Genomic DNA, 25,375 nt, shown 5'->3' with positions numbered 1-25,375 from the left:
ATACACTTAATATTTGCAAAGCCATTGAGAGCTCTTGATTGTGAAATGCCTTCGGCCTTTAAATTTTGAGGAATTTGTCTGCAATCCAGAGGCCTGAACAGGTATACAGTAGACATGGTCTAGAGGGGTGGGGTATAAATTTAATAAATAAATAAATAAATAAATAAATAAATAAATAAATAAATAAATAAATAAATAAATAAATAAATAAATAAATAAATACTCCCTTCTATATAGATCGAAATCAAGCTCACTCCAAGTATTTCTTTGTTTGTTTACAATATTTTTATTCTGATTTTCTTCTTAAAAAGAACCCACATGTATTATCATCTGGAGAGGATATTTTCAGATAATCAGCAAAGCTTTCCTTGTAAAGTGGATGAGGACCTGTTTTTCCAGGCAGGCTGCTAACTATTTTTGAGGGCTGTTTGCTTTCCAAGGCTGTTCTGCACACATGGTTTTTCTACAACTGACAGGTATTCACCATTAAATTGCCATAATAAACAACCCACCTTTGAAGGAAGGGCTCCCACACCTGCTATCTTTCAGCAGAGGGTTTTCCATTGGAAAGGTGGACTGGTTGATAGGAAATGGAGCACCAACCCAAACACAAAGAAACCTGGGAAAGCTGTGAGGGGTGCTATTACATAGATAATCAGGTACAGCCAGGTATCTACCCTCACTTCACTTTTCTAGGTAGCCATCTGATGATATGAAGATTGTTACTCTCAGGTTTACTTCTTTGCTCCTTCAGTAAAGTTTAGTTGTCACATAGGTTCTTCAGAAAGGCTATCAGAATACCCCCATACAAGGAAGTGTTGGGACTTCTGTAACTAAGAATATTTCCTTGTACCTTCCCCTTGACTCAGTAAAGCATAAGAATGGATTTTTGTTGTTGTTGCTGCTGCTGCTGCTGTTGTCATTGCATCTGTTGCTGTTGCTTTGCCCTTCTACTAACTAGTTTCCAGAGTATTTGCTCCTGTTCAGTACTTTGCCACTACAGATTCATACGAGATGGAGAAAATCGAATGGTCTGGCAAGAACGTTGTCTTTCCTCAGTTAGTGTAATTAACTGCCTAGTTGTCTCCTAGAAAACTTGATTGGATCCAAAGATGGTCTTATTAGGATGAAAAGGACAACCATCACATGTAGCGGAATGCGAGAGTGGTAAATTCTCCTCTTTACGAGTGGCCCGGCTGCTATTCAAAGAATCCTGTTGTCTGTTCTCTGATTGTGGGCTTTCTGGAGCACCAGCAGGGTTCACCAAAGAACCCTGTTCCTGCCACCTGTCCCCCTTTCAAGGTGGTTTGACACTCCCTGGCCACTGCAAATGCTGAAGCCGGGAAGTGGCTGGGCAGACTCTCCAGAACTTCACAGTGACTCAGACAGCTAGTTCTGACAGATTCCTCAGAGAAGGTCACTGTGAGCAGGGTGGCCAAAGAGACTGTCCATGTCCCCATGGCATAGGCAGTCTCCACAGCATTCATATCCATAGTGTTTCTTTGGAGGAAGAACTACACACACCCAAAACCAGGCATTTGTTGGGACTTGGGGGGGGGGGAGAGGAAGAGCCTGAAGTGTGCAGAAGAGGGGGCAACAACAGAGGGGGAAACATGTCTTCTCCTCTCCTCAGCAAAGGGATATGTTGTTCCATCATTGGTTCTCTCCTAAAATATTGAAACACTCACATAGACACACACAGAGAGAGACCCATCCCAAAAACAGTCTCTCATTCGTTCTCTCTTTTTATTATCTTTACATTCTGTTTTGAATTTTTTTTCCAGATAGCTTTCAGTGCTACAAATCTAAAGATACTGTGATTCCATAATTTCCTCCTTAATAAGATTATTTTGTGAAAAGAAAAAAGAGAAGAGAAGCAATGGGAGAAAACAGTAAGGCTGCAAGTGGGAGGCAATGCCATTTATCCATCCCACCCATTCCCATATTTTTTTTTGTCAGTGATGGAGGCAATTGCCTGATAAAAGCTTCAATTGAAAGCACCCAAGATAAGAGCTGGCCAACCAAAATGTCACTGTAAAAAATTGTTCTGTAAAAAGTTATTCAGTTTTTCTGCGCTAATAACTGATTTGATTGCCTTTTTTTTTCTTAACCATTAAGGACATCTCAGTTCAGCAACATTTGTGGCATTATTAGCATCATGTTCTTGTGGAAACGAGCAGAGTTAATGAAACGTAGCATGTTCTGTTTGTTTATAATAGATGAGGTGGTCAGTAGCTGGAAAGAAAATATACTGCAGGAAATGTAGGAAATGTATAAGTTCCTAACAGAATAAGCCTGTGGAGGTCTACCTCTTGGAACTTGGAGATCCAGGGTAAAGTACCCATTGAACCTAAAACTACCTGAGATACTTTGGGTCAGCTGGTCTTTCTCAACTTTTTATTTATTTATTTATTTATTTATTTATTTATTTATTTATTTATTTATTTATTTATTTGTTTGTTTGTTTGTTTGTTTGTTTGTTTGTTTGTTTTGATTTATACCCCACCTATCTGGCCCACCGGACCACTCTAGGTGGCTTCCAATATAAAATCAGATAATAAAAACATAGACAAATACATAATAATCGAACAGCAACAGCAGTGAAATAAAGAAGGAAAAGTAAGAGAGAAATCAAGAATTGGCTGGAGGGAAGGCCTGGATAAATAACCATGTTTTTAGTTGGGTTTTAAAGGTGCCCAGCATGGGGGCCATGCGAATCTCCGGAGGGAGATTGTTCCAGAGGCGAGGAGCCACGGCCGAGAAGGCCCAGTTTCGTGTTTTCTCCTTCTGGGCCTCTCTCAGCATCAGGCTCCTCAGCCTCACCTCCTGACTCGTGCGGGTGATCTGGGTAGACCTTGGTGGGAGGAGGCGTTCCGCCAGATATCGAGGTCCTAAACCGTTTAGGCCTTATAAGTAATATAATAATGATAATGATAATGATAATGATAACGATAATTATAATTGTAATTATAATAATCACTGAGTTGCTATAAGATTGCTGTACAAAAGGAGGAAAGTTGGGTTTGCTACCAGAAGCTCATTGGATGAAAGGTAGAATATTCTCCAGTAGCGGTTTGTGAGTGAGGCACAGACATGCCCTCTAGAAATTTAGGGTTGTCCTGGTTCTCAAGCTGTCCACAACATTAGATTGTTGTGTGATCAGACAAAATGGGATTCTGTAATCTATCACTGATTGAAGAGGGCAGTCCAAAAATGAAGTTACAGCTTTTGAATGAGTACTTGAATTAAAACCATATTTGGAAGAGTGGAAGGAGACAGTATGGACTGATTCAGTGGCAAATTTTGATATGTCTTTTTGAAGTTCCAATTTTTATTTTAAAAATACCGTAGGTTCCCACCCTTCCCCAATTTACTCATTCTTCTTCCTTTTTTGTGACACATAGAAAATCCTCCAGCCATTTTTCAAATGTTTACCACAGCGTCTTGAACAATAAATGATACCTTCCACATGCATTTTTTTTATTTGAAGTTGATCTGGCCTGTCTTTTAGAAGACAATGTGCTTGTTTTACATAGGAAAGCTTTCTTAAACTTTGGCTATACATGCTCATTGCAGTATTCCAGAATAAATTCCCAATTTTGGCCAGTGCTTCAGACAACTAAAGAGGTGAATGTCCACCTTCAGCCTTACCACAGGAATAAATGTCAGTGAACAAATACTCATTCAAATTGAGGGGCCAGAAAGGAAGGATGAGATGGGGAGGGGGGAAACCAAAGGGTGAAGGGGAGCCACAGAGAGGGAGAGCAAGAGAAAGGAGCCACAGATGGGTGTTTTGTAGCCTCAGTAATCCAAACATCATTCTTTACCTTTCTTCCTTTGCCTATCCCTTTCTCAGTTATTCAGAAAGAGCAAGCCAATGTCTGTGAGCTTCCAGGTGATCCCCTTCAGTCCAACAAGGGGCAGGCAGGATCACTTGCAGAGGCAGTATCCAGAAATGTATTCAGATGCTTCTGAATCCAAAAGTGTTCTCTTCTTGAACTCAATTGATATGATCAGTCAGTGGATGATGAGCAGACACCAAGATGGTACCTGCAACAAATGTTACAGTTTGGATTGGTCCAGTTCAAGATTTTAGCCAGCCAGCTATGCCTTCTTCCAGCGTCCTCCATTCACTTAAACTTCCCCATGATTTTCTTCCTTTTCCCCAGTGGATGCTCAGCACTCTATGGCTATTCGCCAAAAACAGTCTTTGCTGGGCGGTTTTGGTCCTGCCTGACTTCTTCATTTTGGTTTGCTTCTATAGGGTATTTTTTGCTGAGTACAGTAGGTATTGTTATTGCTGTTGTTGTTGTCTGAAACATCTGGAAATGTTAGGGATTCTCCAAGCTACTGTACTGATTACACATCTATCATCCCCTAGAAAACAAATTTTGTATTACAACAGACAATGATGATAAGTGTGGTTCTCACAAATCTTTCTGCAAGGGCGCACAAACTCCAGTCCATGAGCCACAATCAGTTCCCAGGAACATTTATGCAGATTCCAATACTCCAAGCCCACATTCAAAACACTCCCTCCAAATTTTTAAAGACAAAAAATGCCCTATTTGGTCCAAGAAGACTTTGAGGAAAAACCATTTCTTGACCTTGGGGCCATCCCCAAGCTTCCCACACACAGCCCCTCAAGATAAACCAGAATTGCCTGTCTAGGCACTTCCTGTTTGTTTATTTGTTTTCAATTATAATTTTAAACAGATTCCAGGCTTCCAGTGGTTCATGTGAGGGCTGTGGAATTGAATTTAACCCCCAAAACCTGAGGGCTTTCCCTCTTTTATTCTATAACAAATAACAGACGTATGTTCTGTCTGGTTTATACAAATCTGCATGTCTAGAGAGGGAGTGGGACAGAACATGTGACCCTCTCCTATCAGCCTGTTCAGAAAGGGGGGGAAAACAGTATCAGGATTATTTTTCTGAGTCTAATAGCATGCTGAGATTTTTATTATTATTACATGCATTTTGTAACTATAATTTCCTTGGGGGGAAATTAGTCAATGGAGTTTTTTTTAAAAAAAAGAGCATGAAGTTCCTAAATTGTTTAGTAGCTCAGCAGAAAACTAAAACTTCATAATTTCATAGTAAAGTTTTAAAGATTCTTGGGCAATCACATGCAATCTTGCACATACCCATTCAGAATTAAGTGCCACTGAAATTTGTTGGTTAGTTGGTTTGATGGCAGAGTGGATTTACTCTCAGGTAAATGGGAGTGAACTTCCAATTTCAAAATACTTCAGTGCAACAGTGCTTAATTTTCCCATTGAATTCAAGGACTTAATGTTAGCTAGATTGTAACTTTTATTATTTATTAGGTTTGTACTTCATTAGATGCCCAATGAATGTGAAATTGCCATGGGGGAATTTCAACCAATGTGAATAATCTATAGCAATCAATTAAGTAAACAGCATCTTTCCTTCTAGGGTTATATTACTCACGATTAATCAGTATTAATTAAATTTCATAGTATTTTGGGAAAACCAACTTGTTTTGCCTTTGAAATAACTATTCAGAACTTCTTGTCTCCCCTCCTGTGGTATGGCTGTTGCCAGTTATCTTCCGGCAATTATGAATGGTGTGGAGAAACTGGAGTGAATGAAAAAGAGTTTCCCCACATAATTGTAATATAAGCAATCTTATGGTCAGCCAGTGAAGACGTTTGGTGAGAGATTCAAGCCATGCAACAGATAGAGAAACCATGGAATAATTGTGTGCTCTCATGTCAATTCCATCTTGTGATACCTTCTTCCATGATTTTTAAGTAGAGAATACAGTGAAGTGGTTTAATTTTGCTCAAGGTGCCATTGGACATGCGTTGTGGATAGCACCTCCTCCTTGGTGCTGCTATAGGTACCAAGAGTGAAACTCGATGTTATGCCTGTGTAGCTAGGCAACTGGATTTCGGTCATTGCATGGCTCTTCAGCTACCAGAGCAGAAACTAAGACTAATGCTGACTCACAAGAATAGGTCAGTAAATGTCTCCATAAGTTTTGTTTCAGTGATTTTATTGCATGCAATAAACTATTTAATGCCTTTGGCTAAAATCCAGTAGAAAGTTGCAATCAGAGTAGACCAATGTGGAGTTGATGAATCAGTCCCTTTGTAAGTTCCATTGGTACACTGGTCCTACTCCAGTTGTAGCTTACTACTGGATTTCAGCCACTGTACTGAGTGTGATAAAATAATCACTTCACTCTACTAGATTTTCCGAAAGAGTAGTGGTACCTGAGGAGACAGCAGTCACCTTGCCAAGGAAGATAGGGTGATGACAAGGGTTAGTGAAACTCATCAACCCTGATAAACGTCTCCTCACTTGCTCAGATCCTAATGTACCCCACTGATTTCCACAACTTGGACAAAATGATACTGAAACGAATGCTAAAAGCAAGAGTTTCATCAAAGGGGGAAAAAAACCAAGCACATTCCTCTTGTAAACAATGTCTCTTTCTGGCTTGTGACAGGTAGCATTCCCCTTTGAAACTTAGTAGGCAAACCACTACGAGTCATATTGTAAATAACATCAGATAGTGTGCTGTTGAAACTTTTGTTTTGGATGGTGCATTTATTTTTGTTTGACCAATTTTTAACTCAACTACTGTATCAATATTTTTGACCATATATTCTCTCTCTGCATCTGAACTCTTCTCACTGTGTTTTTCTTTCCTCCATCCGGGTACTTTATCTTTTTCTTAATTTTTTTTCAATGGGTAGTGGGATCACATTTTGCTCAGATCTTTGAATCCACAGATAAAGAATTTGTGTCCGAAAAGGCCCTGCTTTTAGGTGATGGGGTTGATATTTCAATGTTATGCCAGCTTTAATCTATACTGGTTCAGTCATTCCACTTTACAAATTTCAGTGCAATGCCAGCATCACAGTACTGCCCACCTAAACTACGCTGTTTTCCCCAAAATAAGACCTAACCTGAAAATAAGCCCTAATATGATTTTTCAGGATGGTTGAGATATAAGCCCTACCCGAAAAATAAGTCCTGGTTAAGTGAAACCCCGCCCTCCACCATTGTGCAGCAACCAGAAGTTGGCATGACTGTAAAATAAAACATCCCCTGAAAATAAGCCCTAATGTGTTTTTTGGAGCAAAAATTAATATAAGACCCTGTCTTATTTTCGGGGAAACACGGTAGTACTCCATGCACAATGACTTTAAGTTATAGTCCTCACCACAGGATGCTTTTTTCAAATTAAGGAAAGCAAATCCAATGGCAAATGTATCAAAGAATATGGTTGCACTTTATTTATTTATTTATTTATTTATTTATTTATTTATTTATTTTATACCCCACCCATCTGGCCTATAAGACCACTCTTATAACCCAACACAAGGCATAGGCTGTATGGTGCATGGCTAACCTTCTAGAAGCCCTTCCAGCAAACACAAAGTTGGACTGTGAACAGCCAAGAAGAGAGCATTTCCAGGTATTTATGTACATCTGTGCACTTCATTTAAACTATCTTTATACCATGTGCACATAACTGTAAACATATGAAGATGTTTCTTTAATTATTTTAATTTGACATTCCAGCCATTTGTTCTGCCAGTTACTTTAATTCTTGCTTTACTGACTGAGGCAGTGGGTGAAGAGAGATCAAATCTTTTGTCCACTCAACCTGCCTAACTCATTTATAGACAGAGACCAGCAGAAAAGAGAACAACTGATGAAAGCAGTTGAGAAAATCAAGGAAGAAATGACACAAGTCCTTTCCGCCCCTTCATGTCATTCCTGGCGCATTTCCATGGAGAATAATAAAGTAAGTGGACATATTTGCTGTATAATCTGTATGCAGCTTGCTTTTGAGGGCAGTAGAACATTGAGTTAGTTCTGCTCCCAGGGAACTGAATTTTAGGCTTGTTCAATTTGGGCCTGATGCTCTTGCTTCTGCTAAGAATGCTGAAGGTCTCTACTCTCAGGGGAGAGAAAAGCTTCTGGGTTGTGAAGGATAGTTTGAAAATACGCCAAGAGCCTGAGTGCCCATCATGTGTCATCTTGGTGAATACCTCTATTGTTTGAAATGGAAATGTGTGTCATTCCCTATTCATTACAGTTCCTTTAACCAGCATGTTGACTCCATCTCACATATTAGTGTACTAATGAGGACGAATGTTGTTTGCTCATCATTTTTCAACAAACTGGCCTAATTCGCACTTCTCAAACTAATATGTGGGCGGAGCACGGTTTTCTTTTGGACTGCACGTTCCTCAGCTCCGAATATGTTTGCAAAAATGTGTAGGTTAGGGAAAAATTGCATACAAAATGCAAATGCTGAGGAATATTGTATACGAAAATAAATGTGTTACTTTCAGGTGCACAGTTTTTTTAAAAAAAAATACAGATGCAGAAATTGGCTGGAAAGGACTAATCACAGAATAGAAAGAAACCTAGCTTGGCAGCGGATGAAATTGGCAACTATAGGCCCGTCGCCAATGTTTCCTTCTTAAGCAAGGTAGTCGAGAGGGTGGTGGCCGATCAGCTTCAGGCACTCCTGGATGAAACAGATGCCCTGGATCCATTCCAGTCGGGCTTCAGGCCGCGCCACGGTACAGAAACGGCATTGGTCGCCCTGTGTGATGACCTATTGAGGGAGGCCGACAGGGGCAAAATGTCTCTGCTGGTCCTCCTCGATATCTCAGCGGCCTTTGATACCATTGACCACGGTATCCTCCTGGGGAGGCTCTCTGAGTTAGGAATAGGAGGCCGGGCTTTGGCCTGGCTCCGTTCCTTCTTGGAGGACCGCCCCCAGAGAGTACAGCTTGGGGAGAGTGTCTCGGCCCCGTGGAGCCTCAACTGTGGGGTTCCACAGGGGTCGATTATCTCCCCAATGCTGTTTAATATCTATATGAGGCCGCTGGGTGGGGTCATCAGGGGGTGTGGAGCACAGTGCCATCAGTATGCGGATGACACGCAGCTCTACATCTCCTTTTCACCTACCGCAGGAGATGCCGTTCTGTCCCTCCAGCGCTGCCTGGAGGCCGTACTGGAATGGATGCAGGAGAACGGGCTGAGGCTGAACCCGGACAAGACTGAGGTACTAAGGGTGGGCGCCCCCACAATAGGGGATTTGGGAAACTCCCTCACTTTTGGGGGGGTGACCCTGCCCGCCAGGGACGGGGTCCGCAGCTTGGGGATCCATCTAGACCCGGCGCTCACTATGGAATCCCAGGTGGCGTCCGTGGTTCGCACCGCCTTTTTCCACCTTAGGCGGATAGCCCAGCTGCGATCCTACCTTGATGTTGGGGCCCTCACTACCTTGGTGCATGCGCTCGTAATCTCAAGATTAGACCACTGTAATGCGCTCTACGTGGGGCTACCTTTGGGACTGCTGCAGAAACTACAGGTGGTGCAGAATGCGGCGGCCAGATTACTCAGTGGAGTGAGAAGATACCAACATATCTCCCCCACCCTGGCTGCTTTGCATTGGCTGCCCATCCGTTTCTGCATCAACTTCAAAGTGTTGATGCTTGTGTATAAAGCCCTACGGTTTAGGACCTCGATACTTGGCGGAACGCCTCCTCCCACCAAGATCTACCCGTGTCACCCGTGCGAGCCAGGAGGTGAGACTGAGGAGCCTAACGCCGAGGGAGGCCCGGAAGGAAAAGACTAGAAATCGGGCCTTCTCGGCGGTGGCTCCTCGTCTCTGGAACGACTTACCCCCTGAGATTCGCGCGGCTCCCTCGCTGGGTATTTTTAAGAAACAATTAAAAACTTGGATGTTTAGGCAGGCCTTCCCAACAGATAATTCCTGACGATTCCTCCCTACCCTATAGCTCTCCTATCCTGTTTAATAATTTTTTTTTATTTTTGTTAAGTAATATGGTTATATGTATTTTTATTGTTTATTCTTATGTTGTTAGCCGCCTAGAGTGGTCCTCACACGACCAGATAGGCGGGATATAAATAAAATAAATAAATAAAAAAATAAATAAATAACAAAACTGAAACTGATTGAATACCTCCCTAGATTAGGGTGCTTATGACTGGACCCCTGTTTGCTTTACCAAATGCTACTGGCCTTTGTATAATGACCGATGTCTCCACCACCACCAAAAAAATTAAACTGAATCATAACTGTAGCACTTTATTTCCTTTAAATATATGTCTCTACTTGGGAATCATGTCACCCAAACCTCTGAGTAGGGATGGACGCGAGTCAGTTTGTTTACCAGCAGGGCAGGGAAGCTGGGGCATGGCGTCTGCTGGGAGGAGTGGAGTGGCAAACCGCAGAACACCTGTGGGGCTAGCAAACGAACCAGGATGAACTGCTGAACCAGAGGTTCATACCCATCTCCGCTTCTGACACGAGAAAAACATTGCAGTTAAGTTAGTGCACAGCATGCCCACCACTGACACCAAGTATTAGAGAGCATATTTTTCTAACAGTATTAAGGAGGTCTGGCCCAGCTTAGCTTCTGAAATCAGATCGGATCAGTTTGTTCAGGGTGGTATGATGTCATTGCCCCATTAGGTCTCTCCAAGGGTGGAAATATGTACTTGGTGAGCAGGTATCTGCTCAGCACCACCAATCTTACCTGGCCTCCTTTTTTGCTGTTTTCAACTAAGTTTTGTTTTGGCTTTAATTAAAATGCTCATTCCTATTAGACCAGCAGTAAATTAGGGATTACATAGGGGGTGCTTAATTTAAATTTTTCCCCTCAATTCTATTTGCTTTGCCCACTCAAAAACACAAATTGGTCGGCACATGTCCCTTGTGATCTGATGTGTTCTTCTGTTTGTATTTGACATAAATATTGGTATGATGAATTAAGTCGTGCTCCAGGCTACCTTCTGTACAGACTTTCACCATTGCACCCACACACCTCATCCCTTTATCTTTGCTTGAGTAGCACACAGAATGTTGGGACTTCTTTGTAAGAAATCTACGCCTTCCCTAAAGAGGCAGTTTTTAAAATTCTGAGTTATTCACTGGTCTCAGTTGTGCACTCTTCCACTAAGTAAATTGATGTATAATCAAATCCTAATGCAAAACAGCCCCAGGATATTTTCCTGCCTGACAAAGGACAGCATGTCCCCTTTTTGTTCCATGTATAGAAAATAAATGGACTGGGAGACCGTCGAGCCTTATTTCAGAAGGGGCAACAGGACATGGTTCTCTAAAGACGGGAAAATAATGGTAGTAGTGATTATGTATCTCCCGGAATATCTAACTATGCTAACTGACATGTTCTGTCGCTTAGCATAAAAAGTTGCAACTAAAGTATGTAGAGTGGTATAAATATACCAGATGAGTGGGATATAAATCAAATTAATTAAATAAATAAATAAATAAATAAATAAATAAATAAATAAATAAATAAATAAATAAATAAATAAATAAAGTACACCCATTGAACCAATGCTGATTGGGTGAGTCAGCTCCTCCATAAATTCCATTAATTCACTATTATTATTATTATTATTATTATTATTATTATTATTATTATTATTATTATTATTATTATTATTATTATTATTATTATCATCATCATCATCATCATCATCATCATCATCATCATCATCATCATCATCATCATCATCATCATCCATCAATTCTGACATGGCAAATAGAGATGGGCACAAACTGCTGGTTCATGCCAATTCGTTGGACATATAGGTGTTCAGCATTTCAAAGCTCCATCTCCTCTAGCAGGCACTCACTTAGAGGCAGAAGCCTGGCTTCTCTGCCCTGCCTCCTCTGGGCACTGTGTCTGAGTGGATGCCTGCCAGAAAAAAATGGGTCTTGAAGCCCCAAACACCTGTTTGGCCAATAAATGAAGCACCGCAAACTGCTGAACTGGCAGTTAGTGCCCATCTCTAATGACGACTCTTTTGGGGGGCTTTCCAAATAGAGAATACTCTGAAGTGGTTTATCGTTCCCTTCTTCTAGGGTGCTCTGGGATTGCACATCTTGGCCAAGGCCACACAAGCTGGCTCTTCTCCCTGGAGGCACAGTGGGGAATTGAACTCCCTACATCTGGCTCCATACCTAGACCACTGAGCTATCCAGCCAGCTTCAGTTGCAACTTACAGTGGGCAAAATCCTGTTGGATAAAATTATGCTACCATAAATTAGATCTGGCACCAGAAATATTTAATTAAAACTAAGGGGATCAACAGCATAAATTGTGGTCCGGCAGCGATTTTTTTGATTTATGTGGTTTTTTTACTATTAAAGACTCTCCCAATCCTCATCCTAAGACTCCCAAAGGCTTCCTGAAAACAAAGAGAGCCCTGGGGAGTCCCTGAAACTGAACGGGGCTTAGGAAACTTTTAGTTTGCTTAGATTAATTATTTCCAGCACTGATTCCAGTTTATACAGGCATACTTTTACACAGCAAGATTTTGGGCTGTGCCAAGCAACAGAATTGCAGCCTATTTATTGCAGACCAAATCTTTGCCATCTCTATCTCTGTAGGACAGGCCACACAGAACCCATAACTTTGTTCTGTAAGGAAGGGGAAGGGCTAGGGGGTCTCAGGGGCAGCAACGACTTATTGTATTTAATGCAGCAAAACAAATGTTGTATTTCATTTTGTGGGCTTTATTTATTTATTTATTTATTTATTTGATTTATATCCCGCTTATCTGGTAGATCTATACCAATCTGTGGCTTTGTGTCTTCAAAAACTTTGTGAAGGTATGCAAATCTTTGAAACAAATTAAATAAAGAGACAAGTCCTGTCACTCGGTTCTCTACATTTTGATGTTGCTGTTTTTAATCCACAGGGGTTACTTTCAAGAGGAAGAATGCCATCCTTGGGGGGGGAAAGGCAGCGCTCTTCTCAATATTTGAAGCAGATGCATTTAAGTAATGAGTCTCCAGTTCCGAATGCAAAGATGATCCAAAATACTGTCCAGTGGTGTTTATCTCAGACTCCCAAAAATGGCAGAAACAGAGTCCAGAAAAGTATTCTATCACTTACGCAGCCCTACTTTCCTCTTCAGAGCTCCAGAAAGACAACAATGTTTCTGGTCCCTCAAAAGAAGCCTCTGGGTGGAGATTTGCTGGACACACATGCGCAGTGCTTTACCGAAACAAAGCAGCCGTTTACCCCCAGAGTTTTAAAAGCAGCAAGTAAATCATTCCTTTCAAAATACAGGTATTATAACCACCCAGCGGGGAAGAAAAGCTTCTCACTTAATCCATCATCCCATAACAGAACAAGGAAGATCTTGAGGTAAATTGCTCAATAGCTTACTCTGTGTGTGATTTGCTAAGCTAAGTCAGGAAGATCAGAGCTTGGATGTTGCATGCTAAAAGTACCAACATTAGATGGAAGGAAGCACTTGGGATGTGTTACTTTTGAGATAAGTAGCAGTTGATGATACTTTGAAAACTTATGTGGACATGTCATGATAATGGCTGATGGTCGGATTCCAAAAGATCTCCTGTATGGAGAATTAGTGCACGGAAATCAACCCAGAGGGAGACCACAGCTGTGATACAAGGACATCTGCAAGCGGGATCTGAAGGCCTTAGGAATGGAACCTCAACAGATGGGAAACCTTGACATCTGAGCATTCAGCCTGGAGGCAGGCATTTCATTACGGCCTCTCCCAATTTGAAGAGTCCCTTGTCCAGCAGGCCGAGGCAAAGAGGCAGTCCTGAACGCAGCAAAATCAGGGAGCTGGACAGGGGACAGATTGGATTTGTCTTCAGTGTGGAAGGGATTGTCACTCTCAAATTGGCCTTCTCAGCCAAACTAGACGCTGTTCCAAGTCCTCTATTCAGAGCACATTACCATAGTCTCTTGAGACTGAAGGATGCCTTATCTAATCTAATCTAATCTAATCTATGTGGCTGCTAAAATCAGACTTTACAGGGGGCTTTTACCATTTGGGGCCAATTTGCTGTTGATGTCATTCAAAATTTTCTTTTAATCTTTCAGGTCTTTGGAAGATGAATGCCTACAATCTCCTGTAGATTGCCACATCTTGCACCCAGTCAAGGTTACTTTATCCTACATGATATTGGTTGAAATAATATTGGCAGTACGAATATTCATTAATACAAAGGGTTCTGAATCTGAGTGTAAGATGATTTTACAGAGCATCTAATAACAAGATAAAAATCCATCGAGAACAGCTGATTAATTTTTTTAAATCCATAGTGAAGTTTCACTCCTTATACCAACCTTTACCTCTAAGAATTCTGTGTAATCAAATAGGATTGCACTGTGAATAATGCTGTTTCATGCCATTAAATCACTGTGGTTATTAAAGTAACTGAAAACTGTATCACTTGGGAAATCTAGTATTTCAAAGTGGATAATGGCAATAGACCTTGGTAATTACAAAGCTAAAACAGCAGATCTCTCTTGAAAACATCAACAGCATTTTAAAAACATATAAAATAACATCTGATTTGCTCCCACCTACAGTTCTCTTGGCAAAAAAGACTACGAAAGTGGGTGTTCATTAATGTGGGCAAAAATCACGTGGAGAGGAATCGTACTTTACTTTCCAAATACTATAGAACAAAGCACTATGTTTGAACTTAAATAATCTCCTTATACCTTTTCTTTTTGTCAGTTACTGAATTGTGGAGATTAAAAGCAAAGAATGGACAAAAATGTTTTACAAATGTAGTATTTATAATGAAGTGCATTTCCCCGTGCTTCGAAAAATGTTGCACTTATCCTAGTTGTTCCCCACTAATAATTTTCATCTTTAAGCATAAACCTCTCAGAGTGAGGTCCAGACTGACAGCATGGTGTTCCTTCCTTCATAAAACACCACCCAGCACTAGATAATCGGACCCCAATAGGAGGTTTATTTTGCCCGTTTCTAGTCCTTGGACTGCTTATTGTAGATAAGTGGGCAGCAACAACAACAACAATAAAATAGGCAATGTTTGCCCACCACCATTATCTAGGTTGAACAGCTGTACAAATCTTCCATGAAATTTGATTAGTGCATGTACATTTTAGATCCTGAAGTTAATATCTGGATTTTGTACGCAACAAATTTTGCTGCCTGAAGTAGTAAACACCCAGATTAGGTTTCATAGTATCTGGAGAAGATCTTGGGAAAATTATTACTTCGGACTGCAAAGACTGACTCAGATGTCATAGCTGCTATAGTGAATGCCGTCAATTTATAAAGGAAAGCTACAAATAAATATGAAGATAAAACACCCTTCCTAATTTCTTTTCTCCTTTTTGAAAATTACAGAAACGCTGTCCAAATTCAGTTTTTGTACAATCACTGCTTCATGCAAAGTAAGTAAATTACAAATTCCTTTGTTTTAAAAAATAAGATTGGAACCTGTTCCCCACGTAATAGTAAATTGTAACTTAATAGAAATGTATCACCAGTACTTCAAAGCAAGGTAGGTAGGTAGGTAGGTAGGTAGGTAGGTAGGTAGGTAGGTAGGTAGGTAGGTAGGTAGGTAGGTAGGTAGGTAGGTAGGTAGGTAGGTAGGTAGGTAGGTAGGTAGGTGTTAGTGGTCTAATAAAGGTATTATATGCCCTTGCTTGGTATCTAAAACTACGGCACATAAAATATTTCAAGCAAGCTGGAATATGAAGCTAATTTAATCAGTTTGAAGGTCTGTCTAGTCCTGCATTCTATTTCCTGCTGAAGCTAGCTTGGCAGTTCTAGGAAGCCCACAAATAAAATAAATAATCCTTTATTTCTCTTTTTTTTATCTTCTCAGAATCACTGTTAGAGATATAGAAAGGAAAACAAGAATTGATTTCATATTCTCTATTTTTATTCTCAAAGCTTTTGTTGAGAAAAATTATTTGTTCAATACAACACAAATGTTTTTTGTTGAAACAGTACAATAATTTAGATAGCAACTGAGATGTGTGAGAGCTCATGTGGTGCAATGGTTAGACTGTGTACTGGGAGACCCACATTCAAATCCCTGCCTATAAGGTACAAACTAGGTTCCAGATCTGAAGAGCCATTAAGTCCACTGGTTGGAAAGATAGAGTGTTCAGCATGATATACATGAAACTCCTGATCTGGAAAACTAGGATATGGCAAGCCTGTCAGTTAGCCAATTTTAAGCCTTGCTGGTTGCAGAGAAAGAGAGCTTGAACTGTACGTACTTCTCAGAACTGAAACCAAAAGGTTTATGAAGTACTAGAGGTTGACTAGGGATGTGGTGGTGCTGCGGAGGGACGTGGTGGCGCTGGGGGTTAAACCACAGAAGCCTCTGTGCTGTAAGATCTGTAGATCTTCAGCTGTAAGTTCGAATCCACGTGACGGAGTGAGTGCCCATCACTTGTCCCAGCTCCTGCCAAACTAGAGGTTCAAAAGCATGCAAATGTGAGTAGATAAATAGGGACCACCTCGGTGGGAAGGTAACAGCGTTCCGTGTCTAAGTCGCACTGGCCATGTGACCACGGAAGATTGTCTTCGGACAAATGCTGGCTCTATGGCTTGGAAACGGGGATGAGCACTGCCCCCTAGAGTCGAACACATCTGGAAAAAAATTGTCAAGGAGAATCTTTACCTAGAGGTTGGCTACACCATGCTTACATGATTGAACTGCTTTTTAACCACTTTCATCATCTTGTTCTCCAGCATTATCATATGTTGCAGAGGGGAAGCAAGGTAAAACATAAGAATTGTTTTTGATTTTGTAAATCCTGTTTTTCTATTCCATGTTTATAAAGAGAAGAAGAGTTGAAGTACCTTCAGTTTCTTCAGAACATCACTAATGACATTTTGATTGGAGGCTGTTACGACAAGGAGTGAGTACTCAGAATTTTTTGTCATCTCATCCATTTCAATAAAGAAATGATATTTAGTTATTTAGTTATTTAGTTTTTATTTATTTATTTATTTATTTATTTATTTATTTATTTATTTATTTATTTATTTATTTATTTATTTATTTATTTATTTATTTATTTATTTATTTATTTATTTATTAATTAGATTTCTATCCTGCCCTTTTAGACAAAGTCTACTCTGGGCGGGTTCCATCAAACATTATAAGCTAAAATAGTTAAAAACTATTAAAAACAATTTTAAATAATAGTAATTAGTAATGCTTAGTAGTGCTCAAGATGGGAAAACAGAAAATTATAGTAAAAATAAAGTCAAGTATTGACAGGAGGGAAGGGCTGCTGAAAGAGCCAAGTTTTGTATTGGCTCTTAAAAACACCCAGCGAGGGAGACAGATGGATCATTGATGGGAGGTTATTCCAGATTCGAGGGGCCACTGCCGACAAGGCCCGGCTTCTTGTTCTTTCTCTCTGGGCCTCTTTTGGCGTTAGGCCCCTCAACTGTCCCTCCTGGCTATGGTGAGGGATTTGGGTAGATCTAGGTGGGAGAAGGCATGCAAAAGATGAACTTCAGTTAATTTCTTCACAATAGGACTTTTCTACAGTTTGCAGTTTAATATTATTTACCAAATGTCTATACATGTAAATACAGTGAACCACATGGGCACATAGTGCCTACTATCCCAGTTGCCAAGTTTGAGAAAAATGTTGCTAAAAAGAAAAGAAAGTTAATCTGTTTTTTCCATATCTCTGTTCATTTACCCAAGATAGAAAAAGTCACTTTTTAAAACTATTGTTTCCAGAATATTCCAGTCAGAACAGTCAGGCTGCCTAGGAAATTCTGAGAGCTGCAGTCCACTTTTTCTCATCTTTGTCAGAGAGAAAATGTTATCTATGTAATCATTGCCTTCCATTTTGTTTACATCTGTTTCCTGGCAATATACTCGATGCCCCAAGTGTGCTGTACGATAGGTGCTGACCTGAACTACTAGGCATGGGTTTTTTGGATTTTGGGGGGACTATGAAATCTAGCTCACAGTGGGGCAGCTTTTTTCTAAACACAAAACTAGGTGGTCCTGGGGAATTTTGTTTTGGGGAAGAACTCACCAAATCAAATAAATGGTCTAATGAGTCTAAGGGAGGAGACTCATTAGGTCTCCTATATCCCATGTAGCATATGGCAGATATTAAATCACACCCAAGTGTTATTCTTTATTGTGCAGGTGGCATCCTTTCTTCCATGGCGCGATTCAACCATTCAGGAATATTTGAGAACAGCATCTTATTTCTCAGTGACCAAATCTGTCACTGAGAATGTCACAGTCCAAGAATTATTTCATTGTGATCTCTCAAAGCTAAAGAAGGGCAGTGTACATTTTAAAATAAGGGACAATATTGTTTTAGGGATATAAAGGAAAGCTAGGATTAGCTGTTGAATATGCACTTGACAGGGAATAGCAAGCAGTTTTGATGGCTGTTGTGGATTTTTCGGGCTCTTTGGCCGTGTTCTGAAGGTTGTTCTTCCTAACGTTTCGCCAGTCTCTGTGGCCGGCATCTTCAGAGGACAGCACTCTGTATCTTCAGAGTGCTGTCTTCTGAAGATGCCGGCCACAGAGACTGGCGAAATGTTAGGAAGAACAACCTTCAGAATACGGCCAAAGAGCCCGAAAAACCCACAACAGTCATTAGATCCCGGCCATGAAAGCCTTCACGAATACAAACAGTTTTGACTTTACATTGCATGTGAGAGCCATCTATGCAAATGTTCTTTTGATAATTATATTTTATAACGTGGTGGGCAAAGTCTGGCTCTTCAGATGGTGCTGGGCTATGTATCCCAGCCACTCCCCAGCATTGGACTGGCTGGAAAGCACTGATGGGAATAACAGTTCAACAGCATCTGGATAACCATACTTGGGCTACACCATAGTTGGGCTACACCACCATACAGTAGCAATATATGCTTAAAAGTGCAGTAGTATGTATGTATGTATGTATGTATGTATGTATGTATGTATGTATGTATGTATGTATGTATGTATGTATGTATGTATGTATGTATGTATGTATGTATGTATGTATGTATGTATGTATGTATGTATGTATGATGTGAAGTAGAGTCTAGCAAATTCAATGTCAATCATTCACATGTACGTGAAACTAGAGGTGCAATCCTACACACTCAACTGAACTCAGAGGGACTTTTCAAGAGATGTGCAAAAGATTGTAGCACCAGTTATCCTTCCCCCTTGCACACACCATGGCTTAAAACCAGCATGTTTGACAACTGCTGTCAGGAAGGGGGCACCCAACCCAGATTTTAAAGGTGTCTAAGGAGCAGGATTTTGCCTTCCAGTTCTGCTTAAAAAATACTGTTGTCAGACACACTATGTTAGAAATTCACCCTGGAAATGTTACATTTTTCTGCACTAACCCCCAGAATCTGGCAACAAGCTTGGCTGCTGGTCATATTAGCTAAGGGGTAACTGCCACATATTAAGCTCTGGCATAATATGTGGAAAAACCACTGTAATTATTTTTCATAGAGTAGGTCCTCACATTTAGAGAACTGTAAAACTGAACGCGGAGGTGCAATCTAAGATTTGTCTTTACTGCTTTGGGCCAAGGGGGAAGGACACCATCTTTCTTGCTGCTATTTTTATTGTTCTGTTTTGGTTTTCTTTCAAATCTCTGCTGAAGTGCACTTTTATTCTCTTTTCTAAGGGCATTAGGTGATGTATTTCAGAGGCACATGGGAGACAGAAGATGTGACCTTGATGAAGTAAGCAAAAATACATATATTTTCTGAAACAGTGCTGTCACCAGTAGCTGCAGAGTCCTGCATTTGTTTCAGACAAGAATTTATACCATTTGGGCTGCTGCACTTTTTAATTAAAAGGAAAATAAAAACAGCTGTGTACCTGAAGTAACAGCTACAAGGAGAGGAAAAACAAGTGACCTTTTCCTTATACATCCATACTACGACTTAAGCAAAAGAGTGTTTGATGAAGTATGTAGCAGTCTGCTTTCCAGTTTAGATGAAGGACGTCCCTTGTGAAAAATGTTTTCCATGATGCATTTTTGCTCTTTCTGCCATTTGAAACAACAGAGAAAGCTGGGGAGGATATCTAATCCTCCACTTTTAGAATCGGATCAATTGATACACAAGCTAAGCTACAAAGCCTTGTCACCAACTTTGAAGTTCTCCTTCTTTCAAAAGTCCTTGTTGAAGCCTTTTTGATGGCACAAAGTGCATGTTGAGCAGAATTGGGCAACCACAGGGCAGTGTGAGGCATCGTTGCACATTCAATCAGCCACAACCTTCTTTAGGGGGATGGGGATAGACAGGATATTATCCACAAAGTAATGTTGATCTTCTTGGCTTTGTTTGTCATATAATACTTCCTAGTGATTTTTTTTAATAAATACCTGCTGTATTCCTATTTCCTATCAACTTAGGCTGTCTTGACAAGACAAGTTACCACAGCAAGGAATGTTTAAGCCCTCATACAATTTTTCACTTCTAGTGTGAGGGTGAGACAAGGCCTTTTTTTCCTGTCAAAATGTCCACAATTTTCACAGAATGTCTCTGTCTGAAACTAGTGCTCTTTCCCTCTGAGAAACAAAACGCACAGACAGCAAGCAGATACATTGAAAAAGATGCAAATAACTCATTCGGTACATTTAATTCCAGAGCAGTTATGTGCAGTTCTACATAATGGTACTCAATTTGTGGAAAACATCATTTGTGCTAATATGGGAATGCTCCTCCATAGCATGAGGAAATATCCTGTTGCCTCAAGAGTGAGGAGAAGAATGTTGCATCTGCTTATCTTCATGATGAAGACAAGAAAGTCCTCATATCCAGAATCACAACTGATTCTATTAAGGAACCATTTCAGAAGAACTGTGGTGGATTGAAAAGGATGTCCACTGCATTTAGGGTCAGTTTCCAGCCATGCTAGTTGGGAACATCAATATTCCACATCCTTCTGGTCACTTTCTATGGTGCAGTGATAACTATGAGAACTGTAGGGATGCTGGTAGGGCCAGTAGCCACATTTTCTGTAAGGAAAGGGGGAAAATTTGTTCCACTCTTATTTTAACTCAGTTTTTCTGCATTCCATAGTTTGCCGCCAAAATTAAGTTTGTTTGTTTTTAAATGGAAATAAAACCCTTCTTTTTATTTACCCAGTGGATTTTACCCAGAGTGACAGACTAAGTCTCAGAAGACCTGGGTTTGAATCCCTGCTCAGCCATGGAAGCTCACTGGAGGTGTGGCACTTAAACCACACCTTAAATATCTAATTGACCTTGAAAGCCCTATCAGGGTCACTATAAGTCAGTTCCAACTTGATGGCACATATGAATTTGTTCATTTTTACAATATTAACACTATTACTCAATACATACATGCATACATACGTATATATCTGGACCCTTCTCTCCCCCCCCCCCTCACCCTCTCATTCCCATTCAACACAGCAGTCATATCCACAGTCTTATAAGGCTTTCTGGGAAAATTATAGTCATATTCTAAGTATGTTTTAAAAACCAAAAAATCCTGTATGCTTTAGGGTGTATCTTATTATCTATTCAATTCATATTAACAATAAAATGTATTAATCTGTTGCCAAAGAATCCAAATGTTTTTATCTTGTTAACTATTTAACCAATTTGCTGGTTAATTTTTCCTGTAATGCTATCTGCAACATTCTAGAATACCATGCTACTTTTTATCCCCCTTGCATATTCTTCCACCCTTTGCCTATAGTCTGTCTTACAGCTACTAGAGTATGGCCTATTAAGGGTTTATGTAAAAGGGACTCATTCCCCTCTAAGAAAACAGTAGGAAGTGCTAATTCCAGAGATTTAGTAATTGATTTAGTAATTGCAATGTTTTAAATTTCGTTATATCTTCTTCCCAAAACTGTTTTACTCTTTTGCAAAACCACAAAAGGTGTTGAAATTATACCCTCCACTTACAGTCTCTCCAATTCATAGTTGACCGTATAGGATTAATAGGTGGGAGCTGAAGTGGGGTCAAATACCATTTCTTGAAGAATTTTCAATGCAGTTTCCCTAGCATTAGCATTTCTGCAAGGGAAGAATGGTATAGAAATATATGAATGTAGGTACAGTAGTACCTCCTTATCCGTGAGATCAGTTTCTGCTGATTCATTTATTCACAGTCTGAAAATATAAACATTCAAAATATTGCATGGAAAAAATAGAAAGACGGTATGAGTTTTCAAGATGTAATTATCAGAACTGGCTACTAGAGGGAACCGGGCGCTATGCTACTGCCATTTCACTTAGTCTCCCAGCTGCTTGAGTCAGCTTGCTCTACGTTCCAGAGCAATGTCTTTGTAAAACTCAGAGCTGGGTAGGCTGGTGAGGCCAGAGGAAGAATGCTAATCTAAACCAAACTGCCTCCTGGGAGAGGTTTCTACCTCTCATCTTTCCTGCCTTGCAGTCAGCCTCTTCCTCAACACTCCTAGGCAAACATGGAAATGGGTTCTTAATTGCCTTTAAAGAAGAAATCCCTCAGAACCATTGAGATTGTGTGTGTGTGTCTGTATCTCTCTCTCTCTCTCTCTCTCTCTCTCTCTCTGTGGTTTTGTGTGTGTGTGTAAGAGAGAGAGAGAGAGAGAGAGAGAGAGACTATTCAGAACGTTGAGGAATGAGAGACGATTTCAACTCAGCTCTTACTCATGGAGGCCCATTGAGATAAAAATTACAGGTACAGGGGAGTCCTGGCTCCAGCAAACTGTGTTGGCTATAATTCACACTTTTCAGTATCCATGGGGGGGAGGGTTTGGAACAAATCCCCTGCAGATATGGTGTTCTTGCTGTATTGATGAACATTGTTAAGATTGTAAAACTAAGTAAATAGAAGTTTCCATTTGAAAAACACAATTTGAAGCCAAAACTGAAGTTATTGAAAACTCAATAATTATTTCAAAATACACACTGCTCCAACTTTTGCAATAGAGTTTTCCAGTCAAAAAAATCCAGAGATTGACAAATGGCTTTGACTATGATTCCCATATCTCGTGGCTAACATGGACTGTGGCTGTACTTGGCTTGGGATTCTGATATTTCAAAAAGTAGCTTTTCTAAGCTCTGAAAAATGGATATCTATTATGGGATCGCTATTTTGGGGAAGTACACAGAAAATGCATATATTAATGAAAGGAAAATTAAAAATGTATTATATTGCTTCTAACAATGTGCGTATTAAGCAGAATTGATTCAATGCAAGTAGTAGATGTGTACAAAAGATACATAAAGATTTTTGTATGTTAAAAAATTCCCAGTAAACCTAACTTGAAGAATGAAGAAAAAATGAAATTGAAATTCTATCTATGCCATGTTGTCAGACCTTCTTGTAGAATTTCAGTGGATGCACCATGGGCATTATAATGCAGAAATAGTAAGCATTCTTTTGTTGTTGTTGTTGAAACTGGTCTTGGTTTTACAGAGAAAAAGGACCGTGTTCAGCATCGAGGATTCTCCTTTTGTACATAAGGCTGTATGTTACTGTATGTAAATAACTCAATGAAAACATCAGTCCAGGGGCAGCTGCTGTGGAAAAGACAAAATCCATTCTGGGCACGAATGGATCTAACTAGAAATAGATCTAAAATGAAAATGTTAGTACCTGTAGAAACCAATTGCTGCCCTCACATTTGTCGTACTGTATTCTGTTTTAAAACTTTCCCAATGAAAAAGTGTTACAACCTTTGGAGCTCTTTAGCTTGGAAGAAAGGCACATAAAGAAGGTCATGATACTATTATATACCTCAGCAGCAGTTGGGCTGCTTGCCTATTCCAGACAGATGGTCCCTAAAGGTCGTCAAGATTATGTTCCACAAAGAGGATTTTTTTTTGAGGGGTAGGCACAAAATAGCAGCCATCAACCACCCAAGTTTTCACTTTTGTTGGCTGGCCGGCCTGCTCAGCTATTTCATCCCCCTCTCACCAAAGAAAAGAAAGGTTCCGGAAAGTTTTCTCTTGGAGCTGGGCCAAGATATTTTGCTGCCTGAAGCAAAGACAAGATTCCCGCTCCCCTCAACATTCCAGACTGGACTACTGTATATTACTTCAGAACTGGTGAAGGAAAAGCATCTTCCACTGAATGTCTACTTCGTCAGTGTAGCAGGCACAGAGCAAGTCACATGGCCTTTACGTACAACAGTAGGGTGCTTCAACTACAGGTGCTCCAGCACCACCCAGAATTTGTAGCACCCCCAACAATTGTCTCCTGAAACGGATGTCTTACTCTGCCATATGTTATAGCCACCTTGGCTTCCCCTATTTCTTCCTTTCTCTGGCAAATAGTTCCGCATATTTTCATTGCTGCCCTGAAAAATCACTGTCCAGTTTTGGTGGGTCACTTCCAAAGGTTGAAAAGTTGCTCTTTAAGGATCGCTGGCGGGTTTTACTAGCCTTCTTCTCACACATGCACATTTATGCATATGCTGTATGCACATAACACGACACACACGTGGCCAAAACAAAATGTCATGGAAATTAAGTAATGCTGTTAAATCATGCTACATATTAAATGAATGTAGCATGTGGGGCTGCCTTTCCTTGTTACTGAGTGCTCGTGTTCTTTGACAGCGTTCTCTGAAATGTAAGGTTATGTGGGAGTCAGCCTTGTTCACTATACAGGACGATTAAGAGGTAATCTTGATAATTACAGAGTAATTGAATGGTAGAGTGGTTTTGTGTCTTTCTGAGGGGAATTATTGTGATAGACTGCGTGGTTTTTGTAATGGCAGTGTTCAGGCATTAGTGTAACAGTTTAGTAGGCTGCTCTCTGCCTCCTGGAGAACAATAGGAGCAGAATGTTAAGTTAATTTTTTAGATAACAGCATTTGGCAACATGATTCATTAGAGTATATTATATATATTTAATGTATCTTAGATAGGTAGTTTGGAATTATCCTTTATAAAGTCACATCCTGGAAGTTATAGAGAGCCACTAATAGGGAATAGCCTTGCAACATTATGATTTTTAAGTAATAATGTTTTATTGGTCTTCAAACAGAAAGTAACACATGGTGTTTTGGGGACATGCACAACTTATTTAAGACAGTTTTACCTGCTTCACCAGTTTTGATTGTTCCTTTCCATATGCTCTTGTGTTTTTTGTCTTGCTCATTTGTCAGTATTTGTGAAACAATTCGTGTGTTTTTGTGTGACCACCTCTTTTCCTGTTGTGGCAGTGATACAGAGCCAGGATCTCCCTTATGCTCTGTATTTTGACATTGTACTCTTATTGATGTTTACTCAGATAGCTTAACTATATTTAAAGTTCTTTAGAGCAGCAGCTGTAAATGTGTTCAGGATTTCAGATTGAATCACCCTGTTCAGACTATAGGCCAGAATCCTAATGTCTCTAGATTGAGAGTGAAGACCAAAGTCTGCCTTAAATGCATGCAGGACTTCCTCTTCACTGATGATACAGCTCTTGTTGCCCATTCTGCTGAAGACCTCCAACAATTTATGAACCATTTTAACAGGGCTTGCCAAGATTTTGGACTCACAATCAGCCTGAAAAAAACACAAGCTATGGGCCAGGGCGTGGACTC

The 25,375-nt window shown here is 40.1% G+C and overlaps 1 protein-coding gene across 3 annotated transcripts in view; it reads left to right on the top strand.

Moving 5' to 3' along the window:
• Positions 1-24,911, top strand: part of LOC110087181 (spermatogenesis-associated protein 7 homolog) — a 79,940-nt gene extending 55,029 nt beyond the window's left edge. For 2 of the 3 annotated variants that reach the window (XR_013540335.1, XM_078382950.1), the window contains 4 exons: positions 7,665-7,786; positions 12,757-15,251; positions 16,659-16,736; positions 19,497-24,911. Coding sequence is in view for 2 of the 3 variants with exons in the window: in XM_078382950.1 (XP_078239076.1) it covers positions 7,665-7,786; positions 12,757-13,212 (578 nt within the window). In the remaining variant the exon portion in view is untranslated. The remainder of the gene's footprint in view (positions 1-7,664; positions 7,787-12,756; positions 15,252-16,658; positions 16,737-19,496) is intronic. The other variant, XM_078382952.1, reaches the window with a different exon arrangement.
• The last annotated feature ends 464 nt before the right edge of the window (positions 24,912-25,375 follow it).

This window comes from Pogona vitticeps, chromosome 1, assembly GCF_051106095.1.
Source record: "Pogona vitticeps strain Pit_001003342236 chromosome 1, PviZW2.1, whole genome shotgun sequence".
Lineage (NCBI taxonomy): Eukaryota > Metazoa > Chordata > Lepidosauria > Squamata > Agamidae > Pogona > Pogona vitticeps.
This window is presented reverse-complemented; position numbering and strand designations above follow the sequence as displayed.